This window comes from Hibiscus syriacus, unplaced genomic scaffold, assembly GCF_006381635.1.
Source record: "Hibiscus syriacus cultivar Baekdansim isolate YM2019G1 unplaced genomic scaffold, ASM638163v2 tig00013285_pilon, whole genome shotgun sequence".
Lineage (NCBI taxonomy): Eukaryota > Viridiplantae > Streptophyta > Magnoliopsida > Malvales > Malvaceae > Hibiscus > Hibiscus syriacus.
The window spans coordinates 880,330-903,000 of NW_024062299.1; the positions used below are offsets into that span (position 1 = coordinate 880,330).

At 36.4% G+C, this 22,671-nt stretch overlaps 4 protein-coding genes, 1 non-coding gene and 2 pseudogenes across 7 annotated transcripts in view; 3 read left to right on the top strand and 4 right to left on the bottom strand.

Moving 5' to 3' along the window:
- The window catches only part of LOC120206016 (probable WRKY transcription factor 65), a 21,115-nt gene extending 15,274 nt beyond the window's left edge, over positions 1-5,841 (bottom strand). The window contains exons 1-5 of one of the 3 annotated variants that reach the window (XM_039205764.1): positions 5,698-5,841; positions 5,524-5,594; positions 5,268-5,349; positions 4,550-5,138; positions 4,385-4,471 (exon numbers count right to left, since the gene is read on the bottom strand). In XM_039205764.1, the coding sequence (XP_039061695.1) occupies positions 4,595-5,138; positions 5,268-5,349; positions 5,524-5,594; positions 5,698-5,822 (822 nt within the window). In that variant the 5' untranslated portion in view covers positions 5,823-5,841 and the 3' untranslated portion in view covers positions 4,385-4,471; positions 4,550-4,594. Of the gene's footprint in view, positions 1-4,384; positions 4,472-4,546; positions 5,139-5,267; positions 5,350-5,441; positions 5,595-5,697 lie in introns of those variants that run through there. The other 2 variants (XM_039205763.1, XM_039205765.1) reach the window with 2 other exon arrangements.
- The window catches only part of LOC120206011 (probable alpha,alpha-trehalose-phosphate synthase [UDP-forming] 7), a 20,555-nt gene extending 11,262 nt beyond the window's left edge, over positions 1-9,293 (bottom strand). The window contains exon 1 of the mRNA XM_039205759.1: positions 9,282-9,293. The gene's annotated coding sequence lies outside the window, so the exon portion shown is untranslated. The remainder of the gene's footprint in view (positions 1-9,281) is intronic.
- TRNAE-UUC lies at positions 8,513-8,584 on the top strand. Its single transcript has one exon. It is a non-coding gene; the product is annotated as a tRNA-Glu (tRNA).
- LOC120206017 lies at positions 8,690-9,465 on the bottom strand. Its single transcript, XM_039205766.1, has 3 exons — positions 9,394-9,465; positions 9,172-9,315; positions 8,690-9,087 (listed from the first exon to the last, which is right to left on the bottom strand). Exons 1-3 carry the CDS (start codon positions 9,463-9,465, stop codon positions 8,803-8,805), a joined length of 501 nt encoding a protein of 166 aa, XP_039061697.1. The 3' UTR covers positions 8,690-8,802.
- Positions 9,466-12,014: 2,549 nt separating this feature from the next.
- Positions 12,015-16,012, top strand: LOC120206019 (annotated as a pseudogene).
- Positions 16,013-16,731: 719 nt separating this feature from the next.
- On the top strand, positions 16,732-18,709 carry LOC120205868 (annotated as a pseudogene).
- A 569-nt stretch (positions 18,710-19,278) lies between these two features.
- Positions 19,279-21,988, bottom strand: LOC120206009 (pentatricopeptide repeat-containing protein DOT4, chloroplastic-like). The gene has a single exon (XM_039205758.1). It carries the CDS (start codon positions 21,921-21,923, stop codon positions 19,299-19,301), a length of 2,625 nt encoding a protein of 874 aa, XP_039061689.1. The 5' UTR covers positions 21,924-21,988; the 3' UTR covers positions 19,279-19,298.
- Positions 21,989-22,671: the final 683 nt, after the last annotated feature.

The window sequence follows — 22,671 nt, forward strand, 5'->3', positions numbered from 1 at the left end:
GAATTATATCCACCAGAAAGCTCATGAAGATAGAAATGTCAAATAATAAACTTAATTTAAGTTAAATTAAACTATTATCTATTAGCTCTTGAGAAAAGTCGATGCTATCTTCATAACGCAAGCAAATCCCCATTCGTTTGTGAAAGGGGCAATATTACCACAATGATTTATTTTATATATTTATTTTCTTTGAAACCAGTGCATCCTGCGTTTGTAGTCCAACGGTTAGGATAATTGTCTTCCAAGCATTAGACCCGGGTTCAATTGAAGTGGTGAGGGGGCAACATGAAAGGGTGAAGATGTAGTGTGTGGTTTTTAATTAGGATAATGTTGTTTTATGTGAAGAGGTAGTAACCAGAGTCTGTCTGCACCATGAAAATGTTTGGGGAAACATTAATGTCTAACAAATCACCCTCCCAGTTCACCTTCCTCCATCAACTATATGTTTCCTTCATCAGTCTGATGATACTATTCCCAATCTTCACATCGAGAACTGCCTCTGCAATTTGAATAACGGATTCGAGTGAGGGAGAAACCACCGCTGCTCGAGACATGCTCTCAGTTCATGTCAAAAAGCCTTGAACAACACCTTCCGGTCCAAGCCATTAGGCATGCATATGATGCAACTGTTCAACTTGTAGGCCTCGGGTTCTTTGGTTGAACTTCATCTTTCTTTTACTGTACCAGTTTATTTAGAAACTATGCATAGAAAAGTAAAAAAAAAGATCAAATTTGACATGAGAATTGTGTTTACGGGTTCTAACAGCAATAATGCATGCAGAAGCCAGGGATAATACACGATTTGAATCACAATCTTCAAGTATCCCACTAGGTTTAAGGTTGTATTTTATGTGTAGTCACATGATGGCAACAGTGGGTCTGAACATGTCTGATAGAATATAGCAATTTTCAATATTAAAAATTTCAAACAGAGGGCAGCCGAAGAGAAGCTTGCTCGGTGTGTTACCACCAAACATGGAAATCGATTTAAGTCGGAGGGTCTTAAGACAGAGGAAGAACACACGAGTATTGGTCGGAATTTCGTTGATAACGATTCCATTAGATAATATTATACTCGTAAGTATTCGACATGAAAAGATTATAGGATATAAATCAACAAGATACCTCCCGGCTAGATGAATATCCAGCACTCGAAGATTAGAACAACTTGCTGCTGTAGAAGAATTGATACACTTAGAAATCAGAGATTCCTTGCATGGAAGACTGACACACCAGAGACGAAAATTGTGGATGATTGCCAAGTTTTCATGGTATTTCAAGGCATTTTCAATGAGTTTTTGGAAGCTACGTTTCGAGTTATGATTGTCCCAAAAATCAATTGTGGGGACTTACCTCCATAAGTATCGATATCTTGACGTTAAAGAGCTTAATCTTATGGATTGATGAAGTCAAGAAAAGAAAAAATATGGTGGAGAAGTTCATCAGTCAAATCGCTCATCCTGTCGACGATTTCATCTTCACCTTGAGCGGCAGCATCAGCATTGGCCATTGTTGATGAAGGTTAGGTAGCTACGACTTAGAGAGATAGGGTTAGATTATGATTATATATACTGCGGAGAAGATTATATTTGTATTAGTTTAGGCTTTAAATGATAGGTGTGGTTCATAAATATACCAGTAAAGAGGACAGGGGATGGAGCGGAATGAGCGAAGCGAACATCCACTGTCCTTACAAAGAAAGTCTCGTAGAGGGGGTTACGATTATGTGGGTTGGGGGTGCGAGGGCGCAACCCCGCGGTACGGTACAAGGTTAATTATGTAATTATGTACTAGATTTTTTTATTATAAATAGAGATGTAACCTAAACCTATAAGACATTGAATAAAACTTCTAGCGTCGCCTAGGCACCGAGGACGTAAGCACATTACCGAACCTCGTTAAAATTCTTATGTTTTTTCGTTATCTTTATCCAATTTTTCAACATTAAAGTTTGAGTATTCAATAAGGTTAAGTAGTCTTTGGCAATGATTTAATATCAAAAGAAAACTCACCAAAGACATTTTAACTTTATCGAATATTATTTAAGCTTATCGGGTCGGGTTTTTTCAAAGGGGAGATTGGGTGCTTTGAGTTTAGGATAAAAAAATTTAATTTAATTTGAAAAAATAATATAATTAAAGATAATTGTAATAATGTTATTTCCTATATTATTATTTTAAATTAGGTTCTTATTTTACCTAATAAAAATGAATTATATACATAAGTCAGGTTTAATCATATAAGAGTGACAAACGTGATTTTATTGTCAAATAAAATTCATTATTCTCAGAATAAAAAGTAAGAAAGAGAGTAAGAAAAAGAAGTAAGGGTTGATCCATAGAGACTTTGGAGTTTTTGATTTAGAAGGCTTTTTGATTCTGATTTTGGGTAAAAATAAAGATAAAATGGGGGAGTTTGTTCTGAAAAATTGTAAAATAAAATAAGAAAGAACGTAAGAAAATAAATTAAGATAAAAATTCAATTATAATAAAAACAACCTTAAGTTTTTGTTTTGCCTCAATTTCAACTGATCATTGAATAAAATCTTCACTTCAGATTACAGTTGGTTATTGTCTACAATGTCAAACCCTTGTAACTTATTTTTCTCTCTTGTAAACCGACAATCTAAAAGCTATATTTGAAATTCCAGTCTTTCTGTGGACTAATTACGGCTATCGTCGTCAGCGTCAACTCAGTTTTAAGTTTTGGGAAAACTCGACTCGAACTATGTTGTCTCTATGAGAATCAAACTCGATCTTAATTTTCTTAGCGGACCACCGCTACGTGCGTTCACAGGAAGTCGAACTTGCTACCGGCTGATTCTTCCTCCTAACTTTAAACTAAAACAACATCCAAACCAACGTCGACTTTTTGATTTAAAAATGTTTCGATTTTTAAAGGAAAGGCCGATTGCCAATTCTAGTTTCTAGAAAATTGAGAATATAACCCTAATGCTTTATGTGCTTTTCAATTATTACAACCGGAATTGAGTCATCGCTTCACAATCGGGTTGGGTTTTTTAATAAAAAAATCGGGTTTGGGTTTGGGTTTTTTTAATGTGATGTTCGGGTTCGATTTAGGGTGAAAAATACCCGACCAAACCCGACCCGAAAAAAATAAATAATTTTACCTTATATATTTATTCCTTATTCTCGGGTCGTGTCAGGTGGACCAAAAACCCCACCTAACCCAACTCATGCCCATCCCTAGTTATAGGATCGTCTGGTATTCATCAAAAAGAGTTGTGGAGGATAATAGACGATATATATTCTTCGAGGGATTGGATATTGTCGGAATCTGACATATTTGTGGAAGGTTTGATCGACATCCAACGGCGAATCCACATTTATTTGATGGTGGGACATATTTATCCTGAAATCCAAAAAAATTTCGATTAATTATTTATTTTATCAATGATGTCTACCCTAAAATTTTATTATTACTCACCACATTCATTTATTTATATTATCGTTAACATACATGTGTATGCTCTCAAAAAAATATTTCTAAATCTGTCATTATCAAACTTTATTCATTGGCACAAGGAGTGTGGCGGGCAATAGGTTGTATATGTTTTCCAAAGGGTATTTGCCTATTGAAGCTATGGGTGCGAAAAAATTTCGATCCAAACTATCTGAAATTTCAGATATTTATCAAGTGATCTCATTAGTAAAAAAAATATTTAAATTTATAGACTTAAAGTATTTATTAAGTGATCTCATTAGTAAAAAAAGATATTTTCTATGGAGATCGTAAATTCGAGTAATTACGTTTGTAGGATATGTTTGTTGTCAATCAATGAAAAAAAATTTAAACAAATATTATCTTATAATCACTTTAAATTATTAGAAAAAATAATTTAGGCCCTTATTAACACGTCATAAAAGGTGGCCTTGATTCTCTAAGCTGGCATTTGTCTTAACTAAGCATCCCTGTGCAATAATCCATAAGAAGCTTAATTAATTAATTAATTAAATTTAAATTTCATTGATAAAACGTGCGATACGTTCAAAACTAACCACCACTGTTAAGTGCGGACAAAACTTTATATTATTTTAATTAACAGTAATTATTAACCAATTATTATAAAAGCAACTAAAAAATTTTAATCCTTTGTTAATATCAACTTGAGTCCTTCCCTCAACTACTCATTTTATTTATTATTATTTTATATAATATATTATAATATCGATATTTATATAATATATTTTAGCGAATTTAGTAAGGAGAGCTAAAATCGAGTTTAAGAGAGAGGGAGAAATCAAGAAATGCTGGTGAACATACTGGTTTTAGGTGAGATAAAATTGATTATTTTTCAATTAAGCCCCTATAACAAACGACGATGTTGGTGAAGATAAAAGATAAGGACGGAGTTTGTAATTTCGGAATTTTTTAATTATGCATATACTGCACAGAAATCAAGGCAAATTAATTACTGTGAAACAAAAATAAGAAATTCCAAATGTAAGAATTATTATTTTTAAATAAAATAAAAAAAAATTTGGTTTTTCATTTTTCTCTCACCATCCAAAGGGTACCGGACGACGAAGGAACCAACTACTTCACCACTTGCTAGTTGTTAATTATCCACGTGTCAGCAGATCCCAACTTGTGGTCCCACATTCCGATGGTGCCGAAACACAAACGAGCACTCCGGCAACTCGCCCAGATCGGCGAATAACGACTCGTCCTCTTCCCTCGTCGGGAAAATCACCGCTGCGTCATCCGCCTCTCCGATATCGCTTTCCGCAAATAAGGTGCTCTCCAAAACTGTCGACGACGCCGTTTCCATCTCCCCAAACCAAGCGAATTCATCCCCCGTCGTAAGAATAGAATCGTCCGTCAAACCAGGGAAGCTATCTTCCATCCCCGATTCCGGCTCAGTATCCGGCTGCGATGTGGACGGCTCCTGCTTTACAACTGTCGTACATTTAGTTGGCGTCTCTGCTTCTTCCGCCGCCGCAGCAGCAGCAGCAGCAGCAGCTTGTTTAGCGGCGGATTTATTGTTTCTAGAAGCTGGCCAAGGATGATTATGTTCGCAGGAGTAAGTGATCACTAACATTGCAGGATCTACACGGCTTCTATCGACTTGTTTCCTCGCCGGACATCCCTTTGAGCTACTACACCGGTAGTAACCCCTGCCGGCCGGTGCCGCAATATGAAAAACAAAAACATCAATCAAAACGTTTGATGATTACAAATTTACAATACATAACCCTAAACAACGTACTGCCCTTGTTGTATATCTTTAAATGATTTTTAGTTACCTGGGATAAGGTGAGCCTTTGATGGGTTTTTGGCCGTACTTCCGCCATGCCCAAGAATCCGACGGCGGAGCACTACTCTCACCTTTAAGGCGGGAACTTTCAAACAAATTTACAATACATAACCCTAAACAACGTACTGCCCTTGTTGTATATCTTTAAATGATTTTTAGTTACCTGGGATAAGGTGAGCCTTTGATGGGTTTTTGGCCGTACTTCCGCCATGCCCAAGAATCCGACGGCGGAGCACTACTCTCACCTTTAAGGCGGGAACTTTCAACTTCCTTGATTGGTATCGACACCACCCTTTTCTGCATGGATCTTTTAGTACTGTAAAGTGTAAACAGTTAACAAAACCCCATCACTTCAACACCCAAAAAAAACGAACTTCACAAAATTTTGATACTTATCCATAGGGATAGAACAAAATTACCCTTTCCGAGGGGAAGTGAGTTTCATATGGTTGAAGCTGGGAGGAGGAGGAGTTTCGGGTTCAGATGAAACGCTGTCGTTTTCTTCTGATCCTCGTTGATTCTTGCTGACAAAAGGGTTAACCATGGTTTTCGATGATTCAGAAGAGTTTTCGTGGTGATGCTGACTGATTAAGCAAAGGAGAGAGAAGAGGGGGTTAGGTCGAGGAAGAAGAAGAAGAAACAAAAAAGGGTGGTCCTTTTAAAAATGAGCTAGGGGCGGCATGTTGTTGACAGATCAATTGGAGTTTTAGACCCCCTTTTGTTTATTTATTTATACAGGTCGTGCAAGCAAATGTATATAAAATCCTAAAACTTATCTTTATTCAAAGTTTTATTTGAAAATGACCCAGTTTTTAACTATGGATTTCTTTCTTCTGCAATCATTCTACTCATGAATAGAAGGTTTGTTATCAAGCAATTTTATCTTATTAATTAATCTTTTTGTTAAGCTAATAATTAATTTAAAAATATCCATTTAAATATGGAGTGAAACATGTTTAAAATATTGTAAATACGAGTGTATCATGTATAGGTTTTCGGGTGTTAAAAAAGAAAAATAATAAATCAATAACTGGTTGGCCTAGTAGGATGAGACACTAGATCTCTTAAGTCAGACTAAGGATTCAAACCTTGGTGTTTGTGAATGGAGCAAATTGAATTGGGAGACTCGCCCTTACCTCGGCACTACTTATTTCAAATTAATCGATTAATAAATAAAAATGTGGTTATAAGAAAAAAAAGAAAATAACCATATTACATTTTATTGATAATAACTTTTTAATATGTTAGATTCAAGTTATTTATATGATAGACATGTATTTATACTTTAATTTATATATTTTAAATATATTTTTATTATATATGAATTATTTAACGATAGTTGGAGACTAGAAGTGCAATAACCCTTATATAATTTAAAATTTTATTTTATTTTGAAAGATATAATATTCCTCTGCTTAATAAAAATATTTTAAATTGACGCGATTAATCTAAACGTATTCTATTAAATAGATAGATGAAAAACATTATAATTTACATCAAAATAAATATTAAAAAATCAATAAAATTTATCTCTATTTATACTATTAAATAAATAAGTGAATAATACTCGAATTTTAATAATAAAATAAAAATAAAAGTTGAATAAGATTTGCATAAACCCAGCATTCATATACTTGTTAGGCACGACATGCGCGACTATCGACATAAATATATTTTAGTAGAAATCGTTTTACAAATGGCAAATATTATAATGTTTTTCTATTGAACAAACAAGATTATTATAAGATTAACGATTTAATTATTGTTTAATAATTAATTACAACATGGATTGTAATGGAATGCACATGACTACACTTTTTTCCTACATCCATGTAAAGTGGGAAACAAGATGGTTTGGATCAAGTTGGATAAAGTTTTCTTTTATTAAGTTGCAAATCACACACTTCCCCATTCTTAAACTAAAAGAAACTCCTTATGATTATAAAGCATTAGGTAAATTATTCGTTTGTTACATTAACTATTACTTTTGTTGCGTTTTGATCACTTAATTATTTTTTTAAAACGTTTCATTTTGATTATCCACCGTTAAAAAATTAATGATGATCAGAAGAAAACCTTAGGGTGTGTTTGATTGGGGGAATGTGAGATTCCCATGGGAATGGAATCCACATTCCCCCGTTTGGTCGGCCGGGAATGTCATTCCCGGTAATCTTACATTACCAATAGTGGATTTTTCGGGGTATATTACCGGGAATGTCATTACCATAATTTCTTTATGTATTGTTGGATTACCGGCGTTTTGGACTAAAATGCCCTTAATTTTTTTTTCTTTAAAAAATATCCTTATTCTGTCATTGAATAATAAAAATTCTACGAAGGTTCAATTATAAATTTATCCTTAAACTATTTTAGATTTACAAAAAAAACTATAATTAAAATTTTATATGAAATTCAGGGGTTAAAATAAAATTTTACCCTTTCATTAAACCTTTTTATATTTTCAATTTTATAAAAAAAATTATATAAATTTTATGAATTTAAATTTAAAAAAAATATATATATATAAATATTTTCCAACTTGTTAAAAAACAAATATTTAACAATGACAATTTGGTCAAATATACATTCCAATAATCTTTTATTCATTTAACCAAACACGATAATCTTACATTCTTACTAAACCAACCAAACACAAAATACAACATTCACAGTAATCTTATTCACTGATAATCTTTTATTCCAACTGATAATCTTACTGTGAAACAAACGCACCCTTAAAAGTAAAAAGTGTTGGTTTGCCGTTGGGATGGAACCCATATGTAGCTTTGTATTTCGTTTTATCCGTAGGAGTAAGTGTAGGTACCGACAGCACCAACTAATGAGTTGTCCAGAAGCCTTGACATCAATAAGTGGACCACCATTTATGAAATGCATGGACCAAACTCTTACCATACTGTGTACTCCCATGTCATATAGTAACAAACATTAAAGATCATACAATTTTCATCTTCCCTATCACATCAATTTATTATAATCTTTGACGGTCAATATGCACACACCATTATTTTGTTGATATTTTGAGCTTTCATCAGCTTTGGTTTCTGTCAAATTCTCTTAATTTATTTTGAAGATATTTGTTGATATAGTGGGAATGGTCAGACGTTGAACTACCTACCGGGTTTAAATTATTTTAATTCAATTTCCGGCAATGGAAATTTTTGGTTCCCTGTGTTTTTTAACTCAATAAGAAATGAATATTATAAAAAATATTATTCCATTGTCGTCCAGTGGTTAGGATATCTGGCTTTCACCCAGGAGACCCGGGTTCAATTCCCGGCAATGGAAAATTTGGTTTTTACCTCCCATTAAAGAAATTCGGGCATTTCATTTTTTTTTTCATTTTCAGTCTTTCATGGCATTAATCATATGGGTCTAGATTGCTGCTATTTAGAAAATAATTCAGGCTCTTTCATACCATTAAAAAAGAAAATATTGAGAAGGTAGCAAGATTGTTACTTTGTTAGATACAAAACATTAACATTCCAATCACATGACAACATTAATCAATTAACTCCTCTGTTACAAGCGTCTCCAGCTTCCCACCCTTGCTTTTCATCAATGGCCTTAACAACAGCATGTTTAATATCTCTGATACCAGTTGTTTGCTGTCCTCGAGCAACGGCAATGACTTCCATGGAAAACAAATGGCCGCAAGAGACACTAGCTCGAACAACATCCAGACCAAGTTCATCAAACGCCTCTAGAATCGACACCAGCTTGTCCCCTTCTCTGTTGCAGCAGCTCACTTTAACCACAAACTGTTCTCCAATCTTCTCCACTTTCACCTCCTGCTAAGCTCCACCAAGAACATCTATCTATATATATAGGCACTGTCAACATGAAAATATTTGAAATTAAGTAAAGCAAATCACCTTTGGGATTTGTATATGGTTCAATAGAGTGATGTACTCGTTTCTGATAACCCTGAGGATCTGGCACTCTCTTTGTAGTTGTTCCAACTTGAGTTTGAGCTTGTAAAAACGGAGAATATTTTTGAAGATGGAACCCCTTTTAGCCTTCAAAAAAAACATAATGGAACCAAAGTAAAACAAAATGGTGATGAAAAACAACAGTATAATATCTCATCATCTTACAGATTTGGGGTTTGCGGGAGTTTGCAGAAGGTGAAGCTTTGATGTTCTTCTTTGTAGCTTATTAGCAGCCATTTATGGTTTTTTGCCTATTATCTTTCAATGTAAAATGTTATATAGATTTTGAATTTAGTGTGTGTTGGAATTCAATATTTGTTTGCTAATTTTGATGTTTTATTGAAATGATTGTCAGATAATTAATTAGGTTAGTGCCCCAATAGGGATATGAACATGTGACACAAGGCGGCTGGAAAGTAGTTACTGCAAAGCTTAAGACATGGGAAGAGACAAAAGGGGTTTCATTGATTAACAGTAATAATTAAAGGTGCTGCAGACTTGAATCCTTTCTCCACTTTTGGTTTATATCAACCGACTATGGAGTATGGACAAACAAGGTAGTGTGTTGATAATGCAAGAGAAAGGGCAACTTGGGGCTAACAAGAAACACCAAAATGATAAAATGGATTATTAGGTTGTCATAACCCATATATTCCCTGTTTCAGTTAGAATTATTAATTTGCATGGGAAATGATGTGGGAATTTATTCATATGATTTCGGGAGCTACTAGCTAGAGCCAGAGAACCAGGCAGTCAATCAAACCATGGGTGCTACCAGTCCATGTTGGTTTGAGCCAGATTTCAGAGTCTTCCATGGATGGATCGAAAGGGTCGGAGGGGTGGTAGTATCTCTAAAAATTTTAAACTTTTATACAATTTAAGCATTTTTTTTAATATTTTCTATTGATAATCTATTTTTTCCTTCTTTAAATTTTATAAATTTTGGGACGTAGGAGCATTATAGGGATAGCCAATTCTGTTTTTTTTTTGGGTTAATAAAATGAAGAATCTCTGCTCTGTACATATCAGAAAGCTGGAGTACCCTATACCACTATGTTGTAGCAGTGTGTACAGTGTTCCTGTAATGACAGTACAATATACGAATTTCTGCAACAATAGCTATTATAAAGCTATCAATAGCTAACAAATATATTCTTTATCTTGTAATCCAAAATCATTCATATCTGATTCATGATATACATATGCATAAGTAATACAGATCTAAATAATAAATATTAAAGTGTGTTTATTCGCATATACTCTAAATTTGTAATAAGTAATAGTTCAATATCTGAATCCGCAATCTGAACTATAATTTCTATACATAATACATTCAGGATATGCCAATGAAAGAAGTAGCATATGCCAAGACAAAGCTGTAAAGATTCCCCCATTTCAATCATATGGATACATACATCGGTTTAGTGTCATCCTTCATCTTCATAAAATAGACAAAATCTTGGTGATCAAAGAGATATGCAATGGAACATGCCACTGGATCTTCCTTCTCAATGCTCTATGACTTTTCCTTTTCCATGCAGAAAATCTGAGTCTGAGCCATCATTCCATTTGGAATTCCACTAGCTCTTTGCATGCATGTTCTTTAACTTATAGGATCCAGGACCACATTGTCTCCAGGGAAAGTTCAAGCACATTACCACATGCTGATTTGCCTTCCTTTCCGCAAAGGCAATCACATTTAGATGGCAAGACAGATGTTTTCTGAAATCTGCAGGCTGAAATTTAGGCAGTAAGTTCAGTTTCTTTGTAACCATGAAAAAATATCAGTATGGTTAATAAACATTTGTCAAGACCTAGTAAGGATGATGCCGTTTCTAATGGAATCAAAAGGGATAGGACCAGTTTGGTTTAGAAACTAGTTAAACAAACTGGATTGTGCCTCGAATATACTGTTCTTCATCAACAATATATATAGGACTCAAGACCTGGAACTGTTTCATCAGAGTGAAATGCATGCATGCATGGTTGTATTGGTTTCAAGCAAAGGATGTTGGAAAATGCATGGATGCATTACTGGGTGAATCTCCTTTGGAAGGCAGCTAAAACTCATCTGCATCGTATGTCGATCGCCGAGGCACGTGGCCAGCGTCGGCAACATACGAAGCTTACTGCCAAAGGAGATTTGCCCCGCAATTCGGCCATGCTAAGGAAAAGATCAACCCATTGTTGGCGGTACTGTCTGGACAACATTAGAGGTTTACATGGGTTGAATAGTATCATCCTTGCACATAAGTTTGTATTTCACACAATGAGAGTAAATAAGTTCATGGGTAAAGCTTTCCCTTTTTTTCTCATGTCATATAAGTTTTATCATTGCTTACATAATTCATGTGTGGATTTACACTAAATTTGCCCATGAGTTGAATGACTCGTCTACCTGAGTTGGATATAGAAAAAATTTATAATTCTTAATATATTTTTTCCTCTTCATTTCTTCTCTTTTTAGTCATTTATTTTTATATATTTAAATTTCTGCACTGTTCTATTTAATAAATCTTTCCTTTTCTAGAAATGATGAATGTTTATTTCCTGCTATTGTAATGCATTTTTTTCTAGAGTTTTAGTTTATGTTATCTTTTAAGGTGAAGTTTATTCAATTATTTTATTGATATATCTTTAATTTGAATTTTTAGATTGATTTCCTATATATATATATATTTACAAATTCAATCTTCTTTTTTCCCTTGGAAAACATGAAATGTAAGCTTTGATTGTCAGATTTCTCTGCAAATACATGACACCACCAACCCACCCTCCATATGCCACCAAACGCCTTCCTTCAACCTTTCTTTACCATTACAACATATTGTCATCTCTGTTGGGTTCTTTTATTTCATATAAAAAAAAAACACTCTAACAGACACAAAGGACTGAGAGAACTAGAGGGAGACCCTTGGCTAGCATATTGTAGCATTGGGTTAAAGCCAAGTTCTTTTAGAGATGATGGAATCCGGGGCTCATGCTTTCACACTTTGTGGTGAAAATGTGGGGTTGAATGCCAGTGGTGAACCCTTTTTGGCTTGTCATGAATGTAATTTCCCTGTTTGCAAGACTTGTTTCGAATACGGCCTCAAGGAAGGTCGAAAAGTTTGTCTCCGGTGCGGTAGTTCGTCTGACAGTGTGTTTCATTTAGTTCTTGATTCTAGCTTCTACATTTTAAGTTCATTTCCCTTTGGTTCTTGATAAATCTTTTATTTTCCAAATGCTTGCTTGATTTTCCATGAGAAGAGTTTCTTCGTAATGGATTAATGTTTTGAAGTGATTGCATTACTTACCACTGTGAACTCCCCAGAGAACCTGCTGTACGATGTTGAGAAGACATCCGGCGATCAATCCACGATGGCTGCCAACTTGAGCAAGTCTCAGGTACTGTTTTTGCTGCCTTTGAAAGGTAATTTAGTGTTTAGGATTCTGAGAGCTCTCTTATATTCATGTTGGTTTATACAGGAAGTTGGGGTTCATGCAAGGCATATCAGCAGTGTGTCTACATTTGATAGTGGTATGTAACATCAATTTGTTCTATGGTATTTAATTTCTCTTATCAATTTTCGAAAAAAGATTCAATTCTAAAGCACTAATTGTCTCATCCGATGTTTTCATGAAGAAATGACCGAAGAGAACGGGAACCCGATTTTGAAGAACCGAGTGGAAAGTTGGACAGAAAAGAAGAGCAAGAAGAAAAAGCCTGCAAAAACTAAGGCTGACACAGAAGCTCAAGTCCCACCTGAGCAGCAAATGGAAGATAAACCGTAAGTACTTAACTAAAAAGCATATTAATGATAAGATCCAATTTAGTGCAATGTTTGTGTTTATGGCAAGTCTTACTGATAAATACAACATTTGCATTTGCAGGGCAGCGGATGCTTCACAACCCCTCTCGACTATAATTTCGATTCCAAAAAGCAGGCTGGCACCATACCGAACTTTGATTGTTATGCAATTGATCATTCTCGGTCTTTTCTTCCATTACCGTGTAACGAACCCTGTCGATAGTGCTTTTGCCCTGTGGCTCACTTCAGTCATATGTGAAATCTGGTTTGCCTTTTCCTGGGTGTTGGATCAGTTCCCTAAGTGGTATCCTATTAACAGGGAAACATACATTGATAGACTATCTGCAAGGTACAAATCTAATGATCAAATACATTCAGACATACCATTAATGTTGCTAATAATAGAAGTTATCTTATTTCAGTTGATTCTGTATCATAACTATGTAATATATGGTTTGTTGCTAAGCTTGTTGTATCTAAAACGACGTATTTTTTTGGGGATACCATGACAGATATGATAGAGAAGGTGAACCTTCTGCACTTGCTGCAGTGAACTTCTTTGTGAGTATAGTGGATCCTTTGAAAGAACCCCCGTTGATCACCGCCAATACCGTGCTTTCCATCCTTGCCCTGGACTACCCTGTGGATAAGGTCTCTTGTTACGTATCTGATGATGGTGCCGCGATGCTGACATTTGAATCTCTAGTCGAAACAGCCGACTTTGCAAGAAAGTGGGTTCCATTCTGCAAAAAGTTCGCCATTGAACCATGGGCACCGGAGTTTTACTTCTCACAGAAGATTGATTACTTGAAGGACAAAGTACAACCATCTTTCGTGAAAGAACGTAGAGAAATGAAAGTAAGTTCCTCAGGCTTTCTTTGGCTACATTTCTTGGAACATTATAGAGCCTAATAACATGTATGATTTGGTAATATCCTTTCGATTTGATTACAGAGAGATTATGAAGAGTTCAAAATCAGAATCAACGCTTTAGTTGCAAAGGCTCAGAAAACACCTGAAGAAGGATGGACAATGCAAGACGGAACTCCATGGCCGGGAAATAACACGCGTGATCACCCTGGCATGATTCAGGTTTTCCTCGGATATAGTGGTGCACGTGACATCGAAGGAAATGAACTTTCCCGACTGGTTTATGTCTCTAGAGAGAAGAGACCTGGCTACCAACACAACAAAAAAGCTGGTGCAGAAAATGCTTTGGTCCGGGTGTCTGCGGTTCTTACAAATGCTCCATACATTCTCAATCTCGATTGTGACCACTATGTTAACAATAGCAAGGCGGCTAGGGAGGCAATGTGCTTCCTGATGGATCCACAAGTCGGTCGAGATGTATGCTATGTGCAGTTTCCTCTAAGATTTGATGGCATAGATAGGAGTGATCGATATGCAAATCGCAACACAGTTTTCTTCGACTTAAGCTTAAAGCTAAACCCAGTTTTCTTCTTGGTTATAAAAGAAGCCTCTTGACTTCTAACAATTCTTCCAAATTTTCAACTTCAGGTTAACAATTCAAGGGCCGGTTTATGTGGGAACAGGTTGTGTTTTCAATAGGCAAGCACTTTATGACTATGGGCCACCTTCAATGCCTAGCTTGCCCAAATCATCTTCTTCATCTTGCTCATGGTGTGGCTACTGCTTATGCTGCTGCCCGGGCAAGAAGGACCCAAAAGATCCATCAGAACTTTATAGGGATGCAAAAAGCGAAGAGCTCGATGCTGCCATCTTCAACCTTAGGGAAATCGAAAGTAAGTTGAAACCTTGACTAGTACTATATCGAGTTATTGAATTGTTGACATATTACTCATGTTCTATTTTGTAGACTATGATGACTATGAAAGATCAATGCTGATATCTCAAACGAGCTTCAAGAAAACTTTCGGCTTATCTTCAGTCTTCATCGAATCTACACTAAAGGAGAATGAAGGAGCTGAATCTGCAAATCCTTCCACACTAAGCAAGGAAGCAATTCATTTTAGCTGTGGCTATGAAGAGAAGACCGCATGGGGGAAAGAGGTTCGAATTTTGATTCTTAATTATCATATGAACATTCTATATGATTGGTCAGATTGGATGGATATACGGCTCAGTCACTGAGGATATCTTAACCGGTTTCAAAATGCACTGCCGAGGATGGAGATCGATTTACTGCATGCCCTTAAGGCCTGCATTCAAAGGGTCTGCACCAATCAATCTGTCCGATCGGTTGCACCAGGTTCTTCGATGGGCTCTTGGATCTGTCGAAATTTTCCTAAGCAGGCATTGTCCTCTATGGTATGGCTTTGGAGGCGGTCGTCTTAAGTGGTTTCAAAGGCTAGCATATATCAACACCATTGTCCGTCCTTTCACAACTCTTCCTCTCATTTCTTATTGTTCTCTACCGCCAATCTGTCTTCTCACCGGGAAATTTATCATCCCCACGGTAATGATTGCTAGTAGTTCCTGTATTCTTGTTTAGTTTTCAAGATCATGATCATAATTCATAAGTGCTTGCATTGCTTTGCATTTTGTAATATGATGATCAGCTCTCAAACCTGGCAAGCGTTCTCTTTCTTGGACTTTTCCTTTCCATTATCGTGACCGCCGTGCCCGAGCTCCGATGAAGTGGAGTCAGCATCCAGGACTTATGTCGTAACGAGCAGTTTTGGGTCATCGGAGGCGTTTCCGCCCATCTCTTTGCCGTGTTCCAAGGTATTCTTAAGATGCTGGCGGGTATCGACACCAACTTTGGCAAAGTGTTCTTTTCATTTTGGGTCATCCTCCATCTTTATCCATTACTCAAAGGTCTCATGGGTAGACAAAACAGGACACCAACCATTGTTGTTCTTTGGTCGGTGCTGTTGGCATCCCTGTTCTCTCTCGTTTGAGTCCGGATCAACCCGTTATTCAACGCCGCCGGTAGCACCACCGTTACCTCGAGCTGCATTTCCATTGATTGCTGATGGTATATATTGTTGTCTTCTTCAAGAGTGAACCATTTGCATTTAAACTGGACTGAAAGATGTCTATAGTCTAAATTTTGAACAGTTTGTAAATTGTATGTACTCATTTTGTTCCCATAAGCGTGTAAGTGTTTCTAAGCAATGCTTAAACATACGATATTATCTTCAACTGCCAAACGGTCCCTATTAGAGAGTTTAAACATTTTAGACGTATGGTTCCTGCTTCTTTGGGCTACTATAACTTATTAATAAAGTAAATCTCATTTATAAGAAAATAGAAATATTTTTAAGTCATCAAGGCCGAAAACCATTTGGTCCTATGAATGAAGTCCCCTTCATTTTAAAATAATACATTTTAAGTCCTTAGGATTCATCATTCTTTTTCTAGTATTTTCCTTGTAAATTACAAAAGGTTGGACCAAATAGAAATATTAACACTTTGGTGCTAGTACTATTAATAAAAAGTGGAAGTTGGAATCCACGTCAATCCAGCTTCCAAAAAGTATTTTGGGATAAATTAATTTTTAGTCCTCCAATTTAATAATTTTTTGAACTTGATTTTTAATCTTAAACTTGATAACTTTTTTCATTGTTAGTTCCTTAGATGATGTGATGTTTGAGATTGTATTATGTGACACACACACCATTAACATGATTAAAAATTATTAAATTTCAATTATAAATTTAATTTAATGTGATAAAAATTTAAAAAATTATCACTTTGAGCCTTGTTATTTGTTTCGTACATCCCATGCATGGATAACATAAAATCTAGTCTTTTAGCTGTAAAATAATACGACTCCCAAGTCCCCTGTTCTTCTTTGTTGTCTTCTGTCCTGTCTTTTGCTCTTCACTTTGAGCTCCAACCTCACTAAAACTCTTCGACCGTAGACCACCACCGCTATCACTTAACTTAGTACCGTTCTTCTTCCTCCTCATCCTCCTCCTCGCCGTCTCTACCACCACTAATGCCACCATTGAAACACCCTCTTCTCCTTCCTCATCTATTCTAGACCCCAAACAAATAGAAGCACTCGATTCCCTCAACATCCCCACCGCAAGGGAACCTTGCATTCAACCTTCCCCTCACAACGCCACCGTCTGCGACAACTCTGAGCCCTTCCGCAGCCTCGTTTCCCTCCACCTCTCCAACTGCTCCGCCGACCTTTCCCTCTCTTTCACAGCTCTCAAGTCCCTCTCTTCCCTCCATTCTCTTTCCTTCACCAACTGTCATACTTCCCCTATCCGTTTCCCTTCTGATCTCTCCCTTTCCCTCACTTTCTTCTCCTGCGTTCGCTCCCTCCGCCGCCTCACCGGCGTCTGGCTCTCGCGTTTCGTTAACCTGGCCGATGTCACCGTTTCATTCACCCCGGTTAACACCACTGGCCTTTATGTGATCCTTGGCAATATGCATAAATTAAAGACAGTAACCATTTTCTCATGCTAATCTCACCGGTTCTCTTCCAAGGCACCTGCATCAGAATCTGACCCATGTTGATTTATCTGATAACAAGCTCAAAGGGAACATACTGTTGAAGAATGGGGAAAAGTAAATGAAATAACATAAGAATTTTAACGAAGTTCGATAATATGCTTACGTCTTGGTGTCTAGGTGGCGTTAGATCTCTATTTATAATAAAAAATTCTAATACATAATTATGAGTCATACCCTGTTGTCTTTACTGATATATTTATGAGTCATATTTTACCCATACCAACTTCTCTTACCTTTCTTGAAGATCTTGAATACTTAAACCTTTCTTCAAATAGGCTAAATGGGGTGATTCCCACTGAGTTTGGTGATTTGATATCATTAAAAACCTATCTTTGGTTCCAATTCATTTTCTGGGTCAGTCCCAGATTCTATATCAGGTATTCCAGGCTTGGTTCATGTTGATCTGAGTAATAACCAATTGAATGGTACTGTCCCAAGGTTTTTCTCAGAGTTGAAAGGCTTGAAAGTGTTGAAACATAAGAACAATGATCTTCATGGGGTTTTGCCTTTCAATGCTAGTTTCATAAAGAGACCGGATGCTTTCAAGGTTGGTGGCAATAGCAATTTGTGTTACAATCATTATGTTTTGTCATCAAAAATGAAGCTTGGGATTTCTCCTTGTGATAAACATGGAATGCCAATGTCACCTCCTCTTTCTAAGGGATCTTCTGGAGAAAGTGACAGTGATGCTTCGGATTATGATGATGATAGTGCAGATGATACAAGTGAAAAGAAACATCATCGGCCAAATAAGGCTGTTATTGGTGTTGCAATTGGACTTTCTTCAATTGTTTTGCTTATTGTTCTCTTAATTCTTATCTCAAAATGGTGTGGTTGAACGAAACAGCACTGGATTTTTGGACTAGAGGAAATTTGTGATTAAAGTTTTCATTTATTTATTATTGATATTTGATACACTTGATTTATGATAACTGAGAAAAAAGGTAGCTATAGGTGGAATTTTGAGGGGGGAAATGAAAAAGAAGAAGCAAAGGAATCATTGAACTGGTGTGTTGTTCTTTTCTACTGTTTTTTTTGGGGTCATTTAATGGTTAAAATACAATGATTTATGTGTTAATGTGTTGGCCTGAAAAGTTATGTATTCTTCTTGATCTTCAAGCATTTGCTTTTTGACACCATTTCAACGATTTTATCCTTTCTGGTGTCATTCACTGTGCTTTACTTTGATTCAGTTTGTTATCTAACTATGTTATTCAACATTAATCCAAAATTTATATGATCTCTTATTTCAATCGAGTTCGGTTTAGTATTTGTTGTTCGACTAAACATTTTCAACCGAATGGTCTTTGTACATACAATGAATTGTAAAAATGGCCCAATGGAGTTTACAAAATTGTGTTTTCCTTCATATCGTGCCGATATCGAAAGGGTAACGACGCATTTAGTATGTCGGTATACCTTCTGGAAAATCTCCGCATCACCATGAACTCGGAGATAATGATTAAAACCGAGTTGTTGGTGATGGTGGATGAAGTTGTAGATGTTAAATTAGTTGTGTCCTGGTCTAAGGTACCAATGAAATTTGAAGTTTCGTGGTTCTTACATACTCAGAATGGACCACACTGTGGATGGATGGGCGGGGTACCCATCAAACATGGCCAGGTTGCTGCTGTGATCTTTACCTTTACCAGTAAGTTTAACATTGTACTTCAAAGTAAATTTCCTACTCTTACCACACATGTTCCGAATATGCTCCATGTCGTATTTGAATAGAATAATCTGATTGATACAATATTAATACATTGAAAACATAATTACATAATTAGAAGTGCAATTTACCCAAAAAATACATAAGTGTTGGCCTAGTCACCAGAAACCTCTGCAAGAACAATAACCATCCTTGAAATGGTGAAATCGATTTGAATCTCTCAGCACAATTTCTCTACCAGTTTCCTTAGACATGAACTTGGCCATTTCGTGACAGTCGCCGCATACTCGGAGATTCTTGGTTACTCGTATTGCTTTTCTCGGTGGCAATGTTAACAACCCGAAAACCATGGCTAATTTCTCACTGTGCCCACAGAGAGCTATTTCTTTTTGCATATCATCTGCATTAATCAAAGCATACTTGGTTTTGGGGAAATAACCGTCTTCCTTCATCTTCCTCCTCAGCTTCTTTAGCAAAGATTCTATCTTTTTGGATTGTGGGTGTGAATTGTTTCCACTAACAAAGAGATTAACTTTGCCCTTTATCTCTATCCAGCTGCAGCCTGGCTTCTTTCTTAAGCCTTTCCTTCCGATTTTCTCTCTCATTCTCTTCACTTCCTCCCACTTTTCTGCCTCAGCATAGATATTAGCTAAGAGCACGTAATATCCGGTATTTTCTGGCTCTAGCTCGAAGACGCGTTCTGCAACTTTCTCGGCTAATTCAACATCATGGTAAATCCTGCAGCCACAAAGCAAAGATCCCCAGATTGTGGCATCTGGTGCAATAGGCATGGTTCCGATGAATTCATATGCCTTTGAAAGATTACCAGTCCGAGAAAGAAGATCTACCATGCAGGCATAGTGTTCCAATTTGGGTTCAATGTTGAAATCATTTTTCATTATGTAGAAGAATCTCCAACCTTCCTCAAGTAGTCCAGAATGGCTGCAGGCATACAATATAGAAATGAAGGAGACTTCATCTGGCTCAATTCCTGCATCTCTCATCTCATTTAAGGTAGTAATAGCTTCATTCCCAAACCCATGCATACCATATCCGGCAATCATTACTGTCCATGAGACTAAATCTTTAGAAGAAATCATATCGAAAAGTAATTGTGCAAGACCTAGAACTCCACACTTTACATATAAGTCGACGAGTGCGTTTGCAACATGTTGATCCGAAGAATACCCGTTTCTCAATACGTGACCATGAATTTCTTGGCCTCTTTCTAGAGCAGATAGGCTGGCACATGCAGGGAGAATACATGCCATAGTTCTGCTGTCGGGTTTCAATTCTTCGAGCATTGCAGCAAACGTTGTAAGAGCTTCGTTGGGAAGACAATTCTTCGAGTAACCCCCAATCATGGTATTCCAAGAAACAATGTCCTTCACGGCCATCGACGAGAAGACAGAATTTGCATCGTCCATGCTTCCACATTTAGCATACATATCCATTAGTGCATTACACACAAACAAATTTGATTCCATGTTATTTGCTTTTATGTAACCATGTACATCCTTGCCATTTTCCAACGAACCACTTCTAGCACAAGCATGAAGAATGCTTGTGATAGCAATTAAATCTAGTTTAACACCTTCCTTCTCCATTTGTTGGAGCAATCTGATGGCTCCATCAGACCGGCCATCCCGGGTGTAACCTGCTATCATAGAAGTCCATGACACAACATTTCTTTCTCCCATCTTCTCGAAAACTCGTAAGGCACCATCGAGATCACCACATTTCGAATACATGTCTAGTAAAGTGTTACTAAAGTTGATTCTCCTCTCAAAACAAGATTTCATTGCCAAAGCATGAACAGCCTTCCCCAATGAAAGAGTACTCGAATTCGCACAACCGACAAGAACACTTACAATAGTAGCCGAATCGACTTCAACACCCAAATGCAACATCTCTTTAAAGATCTCCAGCCCTCTCTGTGCAAGAGCATTTGATACATAGCCACTTATCATAGAGTTCCATGATATAACATCTCGGTCACACAATTTATCAAACAGTTCATAGGCACTTTCAGGTCTTCTGCCCTTGAAGTAAAACGCAATAAGAGAGTTCACAACACTATTACAACAACCAAAACCCAGTTTCAACAAATACCCATGAACACATTCACCTTCTTTAAGACCTCCAAGAGCTGCTAAACACTTCAGAACGCAAGAAAAGGTGTAAGAGTTCACTTCAATTCCCTTTTCCACCATCATCTTGAACAAACGAATGCTCTCCCTGAAATCCCCAATTTTTGCATACTCACTCACCATAAAATTCCACAAATAAACATTCTTTTTCTCCATTCTATCGAAAACCCTCCTTGCTTCCTTTAAATCCCCACAAGTTGCATAAAAGGATACAAGCTTCGAGCCCAAGAGTTCATCGAGTAGAACATTATTAGAATCAACGATCGAATGAACTTTTTTACCATCCGTTAATGATTTTAAACCAGCACAAAGCTGTAAAACAGAGCTGTACGTTCTGGGTTCAAGTTCAGGTTTTTTAGACATGAAAAGCAATTCCATGGCATTTTGAAGATCACCCAACTCGCAGAATTGAAGAATTTTGGCATTATAATCTGTAAGATGGAGATCAATGGATCTTCTCGGCGAAGCTGAGATTCGGATAGGGGTGCAAGAGCTGAAAATTGGAGACAAGAGAGTGATTTTTGAAGAAGGTTTATGGATAAAGCAACCGTTTTTAGATAACAACAAGTTTTCTCTACGGTTTTGGTTTTGATTCAAGGGAGAGAAACACAAGTTTGGTGCCGTTTTAGCCATGGAAAAACAGGGAACCCTGTTTCTGAAATGCGAAAGTTACAAGCTTCAACTAGAAAAGCTAACGGTTAAGGGTCTAATTATGATCTCAGCCATTCGTATATTTAAATTTTAGTTTTATTTTTGTTCCTTTTGATCTTAGAAGTTTAATTACTTTATTCTTTTGATTTAAGTGTAAGTTATTCACATAGGGACGTACCGAGAAGGAGCAGGTGCAGACAATTGTCCCCTACAAATTTTAAAATTTTAGATATTTTTTTTATATTTTTAATTAAAATTATGTTATCACCATCTAAATTTTTATAAGTTTATTCTCCTTAAATTTATGAAGTCGTCTCTTAATATAAAATTTTACGATCATTTATGAGTCAAATGCTCTTAAATCTTCAATGTAAGTGAAAATAACGAAGGCTAAAATCCCACAGTATTCTTTTTCTTATGTTTGGTGGAAAGTAACTATTAGCATATATATGATTCTTCTTTTACAAGGTTAACGTTTCAAAACTGCGGTTGAGGGGCTGTGAGTTGAGTCGAGCTGAGTTCGTCCACCTATTTGCCTTGCATTCCACTCTTTCTACGTCTCCAACTCACTATATCACCAACACCTACTTCTTAACGTCACTTTGAATTCTTCCACCTTCTTTGACATTCTTATTTTATCAAACTCTACACCATCGATCCATTTTCCCCCCATTTTTTTAATGTTACTTCTTCTTCACCAACAACTGGAACTTGATTAGCTTATGACATA